Raw genomic sequence first — 14,495 nt, forward strand, 5'->3', positions numbered from 1 at the left:
GTAACGCGCTGCATTATTTTGAATCATTGCTAGTTTATGGGTTAAAGTGGCAATATTAGGGTCCCAAATCGTAGCTGCAGAGCCTAATTACAGCCTTACTACTCTTAGCCTAGTACCTTGAGGATATTGACTACGCCTGCATGAATATCTTGATGGATACTTCCACATTCTAGTAAGACATGAAGAATTTTTTAGGAATTTAACACACACTGCACATGCGTCATCATCTTGGCTAAATTGTTTCTGCAGCTTAGCGTACTAATGCGGGCCATTTCCTTCCTCTTTTGCGCTTCTAATTTTCTATACATTTCCAGATCCTGTTTTTATCCCCTGAGATTATTCATTTCACCTTCTGCCTTTTCGACCATACATTTAACACTAATCATTAACTCGTTATGATATCCCTTGTACTTGCTGTCTAGTTTTCTCGTTATCTTCCTCCACTGCGAGTCAACACCCTTTCTGCACAAGTATTTAAATTCTTTAGGTGCACATCTGTGTCCATCCAGTTTCCTTGGCCGTTCTTCATATCTATTTCTTCTCTCTTCCTGCGCTTCTGTGCGCCCGTACAGACTCCTTGGTGGTACTGCGGCGAGCCCCTAACACTACTTAAAAAAAAAAAAAACCGCAACGGAGAAGACAAAGAAAGGATGCAAACAGAGGCGCTAAATTTGTGTGTGTGCGCGTGTGTGTGTTTGTGTGGCCTGCTTTGAAGGCACCAGTCCTCCAACTCATTTTCACTAACGTTTACCGCCATACATTTACATTTCCTTCGTTATCTCTAACACTACGACCACAGGAATAACGCCTGTGCGTGCGTCGACATCTCTATAGATACTACCAGTCTGCAGCAAAATATGCTCTGTTGATTCTGTAGATTTACCACGAGCCGCACATTTGTCATCTTCTTTGTTAAATGTCTTCTTCTAGCTTCGCGTTACGAGGTGCCATGATCGCGCTTCAAAAAATTGCGCGGATTCAGCGCCATCTGTGGAGCGGTGGCAAAACTTTGCAATTAGCCTTCTCCGTACGCTCGAGAGATGCCAGCACAACGTGCAAAATAAGTTGTAGGATTTGGACGTTTTGGTTTAAATCGAAAAACACCGATAAATCTAAGGCGAATTCAAAATGGAAATCGGTTTCAGGACAGGGTTGATTGGAGAGATATGGCAAAGCCCTTTGTCCAGCAGCGGGCGTAATCAGGTTAATGATCATGATTAATGTGTTCAGCAGTGCCGCCCTCGTCTATAGCGGCGGACATTATGTCCTATAATACCGCGAGCATAATACAGGACGGAATGCACAACCTCCCAAATTGTGAATAAGAGCAAGTCTTGCATCGTTGAATGCGGCGTTTAAAATGATTCTCTCTGCAAAACCGTTTGCTTATTCGTACTGTAATTTAACGCATGACGTTACATTTAATGGTCTCTCTTCTCTAGCAGCATCTTATATGCCTGATTCAGTTAGAAACAATTGAAGGTCAGCATCGTCTACGCGACAAAAAGCCAAACGAGCAGCACACAGCAATGATACTTGCGGCGCATCTTCCCTTTGAAGTCACAATAAACGAAGTTCATCGCTATTTCCACCTTAGAGTGTTCGTTTGCCCAGAGCAAGTGAGATGGATTGGAATCGCTGCTGCGTATGCTGCTTGAGTTGTCTCTTCGTCGCTGCAGAGTATGGAGATTTTCAATTAATTTTGCCTGAATCAAACAAGTACTCCATCGCAGCGTGCTATTAGAGAATAGCGACCAATAACTGCAGTGTCACAACGTCAGGTATTGAATTGCTGCAGAGACGAGCAAGCCGTATAGACGAGAGAAGCATGTTACACGTTGCATTCAGCGATGCAACATTTGATACTATTGAATATTTCGGAGGCTGTACCTTATGTTACTCGAGGCAGCTACGCCGCCTAGCGATGCGGCCCAGCAAATTGAACCGAATCTCCGAGCTCTAGCTTGGGTTTAGTTCTAGTTTTCATGCTTGGTCTTCTTTCTAAGCGAAAAATCGAAGAATTTTAAATGTTTATAAGTTACGCAGCCAGTACCCAGCTTCTTCCTAATTAATGTCACTATAATGTACCCTAAGGAGCCTGTCTTGCTGTACCAGCATTAATGTACCAGCATTAATGTATTCATAACTTTTATGTTAGCACCTAATGCTACAGTCCGTAAGTATGGCATAAAGTATAAGCTGAAGTCAAGGGTCGTGTGCAGCAAGCCAGTGCACTCCTGTGTGCCAGGTGGCTTGTTGTTCAGTGCCCAGCGTCTCGCCTGCGCTGTACGGGCAGCAACCTTCGTTGCTGGGCTCGTATGTTTAGGGTTACTTGCTCTACCTGTTCGTTTTTGAAGCCTTCGTCTTCAATTCGCTCTGTAAATCTTGTGCGTGCACTTGTTAAACGCGGCATAGGAGCATAAGAGAATGATATTGTCACGGACGCCGGTAGGACGTTCTATCCCTGGCAGAACAGTACCTGGCGAGCACACTGGGCAGAGCGCAGCCGGCAGGCCCTAGCACCGAGCAGAAGAGGACGAAGTCCGGCGCGCGACAAAGGTCGAAGACAGACCGCACGGGGGCGCCGGTAGAGTGATGCCTAAACTAAGTGCGGCATTGCCCCTCCCCTCTGGAAAGGCATCGACTCGGTGCCTGAAAGTGAGGGGGAGCCAAGTGTGGGTGTTAACACAATCCCAGGCACTGAACGTGGTGAGAGTTGTCCTAGCGGGCATGGTATGGCTTGAGTCTTGCGACGTGCACAATTTCGGATGTCGGCGGGCGTCTGGAAGAACGAACACTCCCTTGCGGGCGCACTTCATACGTAACGTCGCTGAGTTTGCGGAGTACCTCGTAGGGGCCGAAGTAACGGCGCAAAAGCTTCTCGGAGCGACCGCGCAGACGGATGGGGCTCCAAACCCACACTTGATCGCCAGGCTGGAAAATGACTTCGCGGTGACGGAGGTTATAGCGGTGAGCATCGACTTCTTGCCGCACGCAGGTTCGTTGCCGTGCCAGCCGGCGGGCAGCCTCTGCATGGCGAACGAATACATCAGCGTCGGCAACGGATGGGCGTGCAATATCGGGCAACAACATCGTGTCCAACATAGTCACGGCTTCACGACCGTGTACCAAACGAAATGGCGTGAACCCCGTCGTCTCTTGAAGGGCAGTATTGTAGGCAAACGTGACGTACGGAAGGATTTCGTCCCAGTTCTTATGGTCATCGTCGACGTACATAGAAATCATATCAGCGATAGTCTTATTGAGGCGCTCGGTTAGGCCGTTGGTTTGAGGATGGTAAGCTGTGGTCTTACGATGACTTGTGCCACTGAGCCGCATAACTTCCTGAGTAAGCGTGGACGTGAACGCTGTGCCTCGGTCAGTTAAAACAACATAAGGTGCGCCATTTGATGCGGGGAGTGAAGGAGCAATTGTTCGCTGGGCTCGTGCGCGATCCTCCGGCTACAGTCGCCGATTTTGCAAAAGAAGCGGCAGGCATGGAGCGCGCCCTGCAGCAGCGGTTTGCGCACTACGGCCGTCCGTCAAACATCACTGCTGTGGAGTGCCACATGCCGAGGCCCGTGGATGAGAACACCTCCCTCCGAGAGCTCATCAGGAGCATCGTTCGCGAAGAGCTGCAGAAGCTTCGCTGTGGAGCAGCCTCCTAGTGGCACCGCCATCTCGGAGGCTGTCCGTGACGAGATACGCCGCACGGTGCAGCCCACTCCACCTCCGCAACCGCCAGCGCCCTATGTGATGACATACAGCGAGGCATTGCGACGTCCTGCGCCACCACCGCCGGCGTTCTACTCTCCTGCCCCTACCGCGCCGTCCCACCGATTCCCGCTGCCTGACGACCGCCCACCCGTCACGAAGGCTAACATGTGGCGAACGCCGAGCAACAGGCCCCTGTGCTTCCACTGCGGCGAAGCAGGCCACATCCGTCGTCACTGCCCGTACCGCCGGTAGAGTGATGTCTAAACTAAGTGCGGCAATATACAATATAAAACTTTATTTTTCTGTACAAAGATCACAGCTCACAGAGTGGACCAAATGTATGTCTTTCGAAACCTCAGCCTCAAGGCAATCAACGGGCCACAAAATACGCGTACAGTTGTGAGCAATATGAAATTGTACAAAGGTGGCGCCCACATTTATTAATTACTCCATTATTATGTGTGACAATCATCGTTTTTTTTGTTTTTTTAATCACGTTTCCTGTTGACGTTCAATATTGAAAAGTCATTCTCAAATTTAGTGCAGGAATAACAAAAAAAATTGCAATTCTGTTCAAAAAGTTCGTTCCCTTTCATAATGCTCACGATTGTACACACACTGAGCGGAAGGAAGTTTAGAACGCGTGGGACAACACAAGCATTGTCTGGAGCTCAGAACCTTAGGATGAGGAACTAGGCTATGAGGGCAGGTATGAGAAACAACGGGCAGGTTAGGACAGGGACCTAAGCGGCGAGGACAAACTTTAGAGAACATGCAGTGTTTTTTAGGGAATGCAAAGATCACACTGTCAACGTCAACATGTCGTAGATGTTTCCACATCGTTATCTTCTCATCCTGGTTGTCTTGCTGTGGTATTTCCAACGGTCCCACCCGCTCTAACTGACACGTTCTCTACTGGGCATTCACACATGAGCAACAGCTCAAATGTACACGGTGTCCATTCGCGGTTCATCAGCCCACGGCGGAAGCGACCTTGATGAGGGGCGTGAGGACGGCGCGGATGTTCTTGTCGCCAGGGGTTGAGTCGAAGGGGATGCTCTTGCACTTGTCGCCGGAGCGGTAGCCTGTGCAAAGTGTGCCCAGCAGCCCACCGGCGTACTTCTCCAGCAGGACCTCGGTGAATTCGCGCACCTCCGCACTGCACTGGCCCTCGACACTCTTGTACATGCAGGCCTCGAACTCGTTGTACTTGCTGCGAGGTGGAAAAGAAGAAAACAATGAAGGCGGATAAAAGGAACGAAACAGAAAGAAAGAAAGAAAGAAAGAAAGAAGGAAGGAAGGAAGGAAGGAAGGAAAGAAAGAAAAAATAAAGGACGAAAGAAGGAAATAAAGAAAGGAAGGAAGGAAGAAAGAAAGGAAGGAAGAAAGAAAGAAAGAAATAAAGAAAAAATAAAGGAAGGAAGAAAGAAAGAAGGAAAGAAGGAAGGAAGAAAAGAAGGAAGGAAAGAAAGAAAGAAAGAAAGAAAGAAAGGAAGGAAGGAAGGAAGGAAGAAAGAAAGAAAGAAAGAAAGAAAGAAAGGAAGAAAGAAAGGAAGAAAGGAAGAAGGAAGGAAGGAATGAAGGATGAAAGAAAGAAAGAAAGAAGGAAAGAAAGAAAGAAAGGAAGAAAGAAAGAGAGAAAGAAAGAAGGAAGGAAAAAAGAAAGAAAGAAAGAGAAAGAAGGAAAGAAAGAAGGAAAGGAAGGAAGAAAGAAAGAAAGAAAGAGAAAGAAGGAAAGAAAGAAGGAAAGAAAGAAAGAAAGAAAGAGAGAGAGAGAGAAAGAAAGAAAGAAAGAAAGAAAGAAAGAAAGAAAGAAAGAAAGAAAGAAAGAAAGAAAGAAAGAAAGAACTTCAGCTTTAGAGCTTCAGAAAGAGCTGCAGTAGCTTCAGCTACGATTATTTCGAAATTGATCACGCATATCCTTCCCTCACATTCCTGAATTCCGGAGTTCGTCATTTAGTCTCCCTTATTACTGCGTAAAAGAGGGCCAAGTCGCTTTCGGACTTCATGCACATACCAGCAAGTTCCTCCAATCCTCTGCTTGTTTGGTAGCCTGGAAGCCAAGTCGAAGGCAGCGGTGACGCTTCGGAAGCACTTGTGGATGGAAGCTCCAACCTTGTTCATACACTGGACGTTCTTCAGATAGTCTGTGAAGCGTACAAAAGAAAAAGTTGCACACTACTATAATGATGGCCTGTGAATCACTTAAAATTAGGAGTTAACCTCGGCCGCTGTGTGAATAAACCCTCTTCAGCTGTCTTCTAATCAAGACTTCGCCAGCATAAGTACGTGTCCTTTGGAATGCCAATTCTGAAGATCGGAGCCTAGCTATTGGCGTCAGTAGATCCTGTAATCCGGTAATTCCTGTAATCTTTGTTGTCACATCATTAGAGGTGCTTCAGTGTTCCCAAGTTTGACCTCCAAGAAACTGTGCACATTGTCTTGTCTCCTGAGAAGCATGTATCGCACACTCGAATCCGAACGTGATTCCTCAGTTCTTTGAGGTTTAAAGCAAGGCAAATGAGTGGTACTGTTTTAACGTAGTTAAACCGAATAGACGTGCGAAAGCCTGTGTTTAGCCTGGTTGGTTCTAGCTTTTGCGTTGCTTTGTCATCGGCACGTCTGACGACGGTTTTAGACTCACGTTAAGCTCTGATCGAAGTAAAGTTGATCTGGTCTGTACGCACCGCAAATGGAAGTTGATAAAGGGGAAGATTTGCAGTGCACAGTTTGAGAGTGTGATGCAGTTTAACAGGAAACGGGATCGGCTACGGTGATAGCAGAGTGCTCTCGTGCAGTGGCCAGCGAAGCTGAGGTGTTCACTCCGCCTCTGATTCGACACATCGACGCGGGAATTTATATATAATTATTTTATTTCTGCATAAGCTAAGGACATCCTCAAGGTCACGCTTTACAAAGACTCATCAAGCCGGGTTTACCTCGTGAAGTAGTGCTTTCGTACTAATATTTATACATTGAAATATTGCGCCGTACTTTGTTGCTGCCACCGTTGTATGAGGAAGTGGGCTTAAATGTGAAAACCAGCGCAGGACAAAAAGTAAGTGGCACCTAGTAAAGCATCACTTATTCTGAATACGCTGAATATTCCACAGGTTACGAATTTCACCGAAATTCGCTTCAGGTGACAATACTACGCATGAGCAGTGTACGCTCAGTTTCGGCGCGAGTCCTTCCACTCTGACGTTTCCGTTATTCTTCGGAGCTGGTTTCTCGGCTCATACGTTCTTCCCCTGTCCTTAATTGCGCCGCTACCACCACGAAGATACGCCCTGTTCCGTCTCACTCACCCTTGTGGTAATCAGTAGACTCGTCACAGCGTCCCTCGATCTCTTCAGTGAGGTCGTCGAGGAAGACGCTTCCGACACCCTGGACGACGCTTTCCGTGCAACGCTTCAAGTAGTCCCGACTGCACTCCACGGATTTCAGCTGCGTGCTACGAAGTTAGAAAAAAAGGCGGGGGTAGGGGGGGGGGGGGGGAAAGAGTTTACTTCGTTAAATAGCAGAGGCTAAAAATTTCAAAACAGTGAAGGATTGTAGCATTCAGGCCATTAACGTTATGTGCCGCATGCAACAATCGATGGATCATGGTGGAGGTCCAGGACCACGGTGGAAGACTACAAGCTTATTCAATGGGTTTATAGCCGCCTTCTCTTATGAGCACTATGGGAGCCAGTTTACGGTTCACAGAAGCAAACAAAGCTACCAAACTCACGCGCAGAACGGCTTAAGCTCGGCAGGGGTGGCGGGGACCTTCTCTGTGGAGGCGAACAGGAAGAGGTCGGCGGCGCAGGCATCCAGCTTCTTGGGGTCGCAGTCAGCCTTGGGGGCGGCACAGGCACAGCCGAAGAGGCCTAGAGATAGGAGATCGGCGTAATCATCATCATCAGCAGCAGCCTGACTACACCCACTGCAGGGAAAAAGGCCTCTCCCATGTCTCTCCAATTAACCCTGTCCTTGGCCAGTTGCGGCCATTGTATCCCCGCAAACTTCTTAATCTCATTTGCCCACCTAACTTTCTGCTGTTCCCTGATAAGTTTGCCTTCTCTTGGCAAACACCGGCGGCATACACGTGAATATACTTCAACACTTCAACACTGATAAAGTGAAACGCCTATCAAAGACAGTCGGAAGATCACGGGTCGTAAATCAAACCTAAAATGATCGTATCTATGGCGCAGACATTGCTCTCCTGCTAGAGTTACTGAAGCGTAAAAGAAAAAATTTCTTTCACGTTTGGAAGAAACCTCAGCGGATGTCTTATGAGAGGAAGAACTTATGGGTTGGTCTTCATGCAACTCCAAAGTGCCCACGAGTGGGTTGTTCATTATGTGTTCCCTATACAATATGCGGGCTACTATTCTAAGGCCTACTTCTTTGTTTAGAGAAAGAACTAACAAGCTCTTCCCCACTATAGTAACGCATGCAGCGAAGCAGTGGGGAAAAAGAGAGCCGTGCGAAGAGAAGAACTGGGGGGCTTTCTTAAACACACCCTAAACGAAAAAAAAACTGTGATAGCGTCTAGGTGGCCTGCTATGGCATCTACAGATAGCGTCTAATGTTCTTGCGACTGCCGCCCGAAACTTTGGTTGGAACTGGCTCAGTTGCCCTTAAAGGTATGCATGATTCAACGCCTTCTAAAAGGCTCGCTTACCGTCCATTGCATTATCATAAGGGGTTGTACTTATACGTCCCAGTTTTCCACCTTAATCAACCTGCTAATCCCCACCAATCCACTTTAATTTTTTTCTGAGATGGGCCCACTTTCAAAAATTTTACGGGGTCCTTGGAAGTGTGAATGATTGTGGCAACTTCCAAATTTTCGGGATCCTCAAATTTTGAAATGTGGCAGTGCGCTATTTCTATTGATTGTCACGTGTTATTGACGACGTCTCCACCCTCTAAGTCGTATTTATAGATCGCAGTAATGTAGCGTTTAAGGTCTATGCAGGAAGACACCCAGCGATCTATGAATGTAAAGTAGCGAGTGACCAATTCCGCATATATGGTGTATTCAATTTTAGCCGAATAACTCCCCGATTCCAGGCTTGCTAAAGTGATTGTCGTCTAAGTCCCGCTGGTTCATTAGGAAAACGCGGCCCAGGAAGGATTACGCAGGATACACCACCTATTATCAAGTGTATGAGTATACTGCTATCTTGCTATTGCTATTATATTGGACTAGACCGGCGACAGAGAATACGACATAACTGACAAGACGGAGAAGACGGAAAGAAGCTATAACAGCGCTTTAGAGAATCGCACAGAGCTAGCCATACCAAACAATTCTGGACAAATGCATGATTAGACCCACAATGAGACATGAATCTAACCGAAATTTTGCAGCCCTTTCTAACACCGAAAACCTGAGAAGGCGCTACCTTAATTTGTATAGGCAAAGCTGTAAACGCAGGGCGCATTTAGGCTGCAGCAGTGCGGACATTGCAGAAACCAGACCAGCGGTACGGTTACCTATATTTTAAGGTTTCCTTGCAGCATGGGTTGACTGAGAGCCCTTGGTATCTGCTGTGAATGCTGTGGGTATGGGCTGTGAAGAATCTGCGAACGCCCGAGGTTAGCTTGTTCAAGAACGGCCGCATTTCCCCGGTGTCGTTACACTAAAGGGGATACCTCGAATGAATTCCTGGACTTATATGCTATGCTTTCCTTCTTCTAAAGTTCTATGCTTTCATCTATGCTAGTCTTTGTCTTGTTTCGTCCTTTCATCCACTCAGCGCAGTCAAGCTTCTATACTATAGTGAGAGCAGACACTTCCCATAGACGAATGGTTGCCGCTGACATCCATCCAAGAATTATGCCCAAGACCAGCATCGGCGGGCGCCCGAGTTGTACCTTGAGGGTCAAAGCTTGAAACCACTTTTATAAAACAAAGATCGCACAAATTACTGATAGAAAGGAAGACTAACAAGCTTTTTCACTGGTCCGAATCATGACTATGTCCGCTTTATGCCACTTACTGTTTTATGAAGTTTGCGAAAGTGGACTGAAGCTGTGTTCAAACCTAGTGTTCTCAAACATGCTTCCTTTCTTTCTTTTCATAGCGGGAACAATTCACAGAGGACTTCCTGATGAATGTTGTAAGAAGTAGATGCACCTTTACCAAAGTTGCCTTAAGCTAGTCGCGAAGCAACCTCAGTCCTTCATGTTTAAATTTGCTACAGCGTATTTCTCTTTATTGTACCGGGAATAGAAGCAACTTTTGTTTTGATTTGCTTTCGTGACTTTTTTCAACAACTGTCCCCGGAAATGGACGGACGAAAACTGTATACAGATTTTACTAGAAGCGGGAAGGCTGAAATTCATCAGTTCTTCGTCGTCCCTTTACAGCAGAAGCAGGGCCTTGGGAGAAGTTATAAGCTGTACGGTAATGCGGTGCACAGGCGCCTAGAACATGCATCAACAGCGGGTGCATTTAAGGGGAGAACTCGCCTGATCCGTTAAACTTTTCGATGTGACTGAGGGCTCATGAGACATAGATCCTTTACTCCGTCACAAAGACGTCCAGTATAGGGAAGCACGGAAACATGCTGACGATGATATTCAGACGCGCTCACAATTATTACGAACCAAAATCTTTTTCCTAACAGGCCAGTTTTAAGTGTTTTTATCCAACCATGCTATGCTCTCAATGAAATAAGCAGAATACGCACCGATTAGCAAGAGGCAGAAACCACTCCGAGACATGGCTTCGGTTCTTTGAGGGATAAATCCGCGCTTGTGTCCAATGGCGATCTGAAAGCAGACTAGCGCTTTTGATGACTTCGAGGTTCCCAACTCCACCAGTTCTTTTTATAGGCCCCCGTAAGCAAGGGGAGAGGGTTTCTCCATATGAGAGTCTAGCTGAGGAGGGAACAGTCTAAGAACGATAACTCTCAGAGAGCAATCGAAAGAGAAATCTTTGAAGATGAAAGTCGTTGCCACCGAAACGTGCCCAGGTGCGCAGTATACACCCTTCCCCGAAAGCGTCGTGACTTACAGCCTCCTCCGGTATGTACACAGGTATCCATAATACGCACAAGGTCTTTCGTTTCGTTTCGCACAAGATGTTTTGAAATCGTCGTAACCTCTACTTACGATTAGCATTCAAACGCTTATGATAGATAAAAAAAAGTGGGGGGGGGGGGGAGGCGGGGGGGGGGTAGTCAACCCTCCCTACAAATTCACGGAGGAGTAAAAAGAAACGAAACCTTGGCCGAATGCTTTCACCGGCTACTAAACATTCTAATTCAGTGCGAATATACTTACGACTGTAGTCTTGTCAATGAGGAAAAGGGCGCCGTAATGAAAATCAATAAAAACGTGTGCTTTATCAGTTGCATAGCAGCTTTATGCCCAAGGTCGGGGGGGGGGGGGAATACTCCACCCGCGGCGGCTGTATTTCGATCAAGGCGAACTGCAAAACCACACGTACCCTGTGCGCTGTCGGTGCACTCTGAATAACCTAAAGAGTTCGAACCGGAGCCCTCAACTGCAAGGCGAGTACTCATAGCCCACGTGAAGCTTCCGAAACTTTCCACTGCCCAACCATTCGCTGGCGTTAGGTGCTCACCTGTACAGCCATTTGAGAAAATATATTCGCAAGTGAATACCGTGGCTTATTAACTTCCAAAAGCGGTCGCTTGTTTTGACGCATCTTTACTTAGAGTTGCATGTCCTTCTCCTCCCACAGGTTTTCTCTTCAACAATCACATATTCCCTTGTGGCTTCCTTGATAATAATCCGTTCGGAGAATAAGAGAAGATTAAATGAAAAAATTGAGGGGCAGCGTGGCCCAGCACTGTTTTGTCTATCAAAATGAGGCATGATAGAGGAGAGCCGTGTTTATGTCGTGTAATTTTATTGACCGGGGGGGGGGGGGGGGGGGGAGCAAGACATTACCTGTTCTATCACGCCGCTATAAGCCCACGCAAGTTGGTGATACCATCCGATCCCTCCGTTGTACTTCTCGCAGACAGGTACTGCTCCTGTTCTTGGAAACTTAGTCGAATCGAATGCCTGGTTTAATAATCTTTAGCTGTCAGAGTACGCTCAGTAATATTTATTTTTCTTTTACAGATTTTCTTTCCGTCTAAAGAAAAATATTTCTGACGAGCGATACAAACACAGGACTTATTGCAGCCGTCTAATTGAAAGATCCTAAATATTTGTCTAGCTTTTCGGTTCACTTACTTCCTTTCTTCAGTACCCATATCATAAACAGTAGTCAGTCCACTACAATCTCAGTCAGAGACACAGGTTGCTCTCCCGGAGCAATGTCTGAGTACTAATAAATAATTTAATTACCACCTGACCCACCTCCATAAGGTCAGCAAAAATTCAGGGGCACTTTGACTGTCTAATGTGCGTAGAGGCGAAAGCGTTTTCCGCACCACTTTGACTGCTTCTGTAGCGCTGGTGGCGTCACATGTAATTGAGTGCTAATTACAAAGTGATGAGAAACCACTAATTAATTATCAATTACTGATTAATGCCTGAATATTAATTAACTGGTAATTAACAACGCTTAAGCTTCGCCTTTAGGAGTGGAACGCGACAGCGTGTTGTAGCGCTGCCAGGGAATCCACGGAAGGCCACCACCCGTTCGGTGCGATGCCTTGCCGTTTGAACGGAACGGTTTTTGAGGAAAGGAAATGGCGCAGTAAATCTCTGTCATCTCGGTGGACACCTGAACCGCACCGTAGAGAAAGAGAGGAAGTGGGAATGAAAGAACAAAGGCAAAGATGGCTCGTAATGAAGAAAATTAAAATTGTATTTGACGAAAGGAAATTACGCAGTAACTGTCTCACATATCTCGGTGGACACCCGTCAAAATTCAGGGGGGGAGGGGGTGCACTTTTTTGACCTAAAGTGCGGTCACTGATGTGTGGTTAAGATGTTAAGCTTCGCCTCTAAGAGTGGAACGCGACAGCGTCTTGCAACGCTGCCAGGGAGTCCATAGAACGCCATCGCCCATTCGGTTCTACGCCTCGCTCGTCGGTAAATTGGTTTTTGAGGAAAGGAAATCTATCTGTCTCTCATATCTTGGTGGACACCTAAACCTCGCCGGAAGGGAAGGGAGGAGGCCGGCAGTGAGCGAAGACACCGTATTCACTAGACGCGCCTTTGTTCATTCCAAACCATCGAGCTGGCATGGCGGAGTGGATAGCATGCTCGTCTCGCACTCCGAAGACCGGGGTTCGATTCACGAGATCGACCAATTTCCTACTCGGTTTTATTTATTTATATGGCCCGACTAGAAAAGTTAATTAGGCTAATTGGGTAATTAAGCAATTAACTAAGCTCAGTCCCACTTACTTGGAGCAGCACTATACGATCCCTTCAATTGGTTGCACGGTTACTAGCCAAAGTACAATTGGCCCCGTTTGAAATTGGCGCACCGTGACGTCACGACCGTTTGGACCAACTGAAAAGCGTGACATTTCTGTCGACAACTGCTGCTTAGAACGATGAGACATTAAAGGATTTCGCCTTAATAAAATTCCAATAAGCAAAGGTGTCAGGCAGGGAGACACGACCTCGCCAATGCTAATCACTGCCTGTTTACAGGAGGTATTCCGAGGCCTGGAATGGGAACAGTTGGGGATAAGAGTTAATGGAGGGGTACCTAAATAATTTGCGATTCGCTGATGACATTGCCCTGCTAAGTCACTCCGGTCGTGGACTGCAAAGCATGATCAATAAGTTAGACAGGCAGAGCAGAACAGTGGAGTTAAAAATTAACATGCAGAAAACCAAATTATTGTTCAACAACCTAGCAAGGAAACAAGTTCGCAATTGGTAGCGACGTGCTGGAAGTAGTAAGAGCATATATCTACTTAGGGCAGGTAGTGACCACTGATTCGGATCGTGAGAGGGAAATAACTAAAAGAATAAGAATGGGATGGAGCGCATATGGCACGTTCTCTCAGATCATGAACGGCAGTTTGCCAGTATCCCTCAAGAGAAAAATATACAACACCTTTATCTTGCCGGTACTCACCTATGGAGCAGGAGCGTTCAGCTTAAGTTCAGGACAACGCAGCGAGCTATGGAAAGAAAAATGATAGGTGTAACGTTAAGAGATCGGAAGAGGGCGGAGTGGGTGAGGGACAAACGCAGGTCAATGACATCCTAGTCGAAATCAAGAGGAAGTAATGCGCTTGGGCAGGCCATGTAATGCGAAGTCAAGGTAACCGCTGGTCCTCAAGGGTAACGGAGTGGATTCTAAGAGAAGCCAAGCGTAGACAGCCGCTTTCGTTATGCACCTCGATTTACAAAGCCGGAGTAGCAGAGGACCTCCAAGTGCCTCTCTAAGTGCTCCTCTGACAAAGTTCGCACAGCGGCACGCAACTGCTACAACGAAAAGGACCTGTGTATCGCCAATTTTCAACGCGCCTCCACATTAGCAAGCGCACCGTTCGGCTTGTTCACTTCGTCAACTTACCAAGACGCTGGTCTGCATGACCAGGCCTACGAGGACTATTATTACAGAATTTAAATATGCCTGCACGTACCAGTCGCTTCATATCAGTAGTGACGGTGGCTCGACGGTAACAGCGACGCTGCTGACACATCGGCGCTAGGACTTTCTTGCTATATCCACCGCCTCAGGCCTCAAAACCATGGAATGCTGTGTGGGGTTGAGGTCGCTGAATGCAGGCCGCAGTTCCTTGCGAGAACTTCGTTGCCGGAAACAGGAACGGGATCCTTCATATAGATAGTTTTCCTTTCGGCTGCTGCTAGGCGGGAGAGCAGCGCTC

At 46.9% G+C, this 14,495-nt stretch overlaps 1 protein-coding gene across 1 annotated transcript; it reads right to left on the minus strand.

Moving 5' to 3' along the window:
* Positions 1 to 4,456: 4,456 nt before the first annotated feature.
* LOC149331962 (uncharacterized) lies at positions 4,457 to 10,440 on the minus strand. The gene is made up of 5 exons (XM_089555617.1): positions 10,407 to 10,440; positions 7,451 to 7,589; positions 7,026 to 7,171; positions 5,735 to 5,864; positions 4,457 to 4,930 (listed from the first exon to the last, which is right to left on the minus strand). Exons 1-5 carry the CDS (start codon positions 10,438 to 10,440, stop codon positions 4,690 to 4,692), a joined length of 690 nt encoding a protein of 229 aa, XP_089411743.1. The 3' UTR covers positions 4,457 to 4,689.
* Between the last annotated feature and the right edge of the window lie 4,055 nt (positions 10,441 to 14,495).

Source organism: Amblyomma mixtum, chromosome 8, assembly GCF_055824585.1.
Source record: "Amblyomma mixtum isolate Tamu chromosome 8, ASM5582458v1, whole genome shotgun sequence".
Classification (NCBI taxonomy): domain Eukaryota; kingdom Metazoa; phylum Arthropoda; class Arachnida; order Ixodida; family Ixodidae; genus Amblyomma; species Amblyomma mixtum.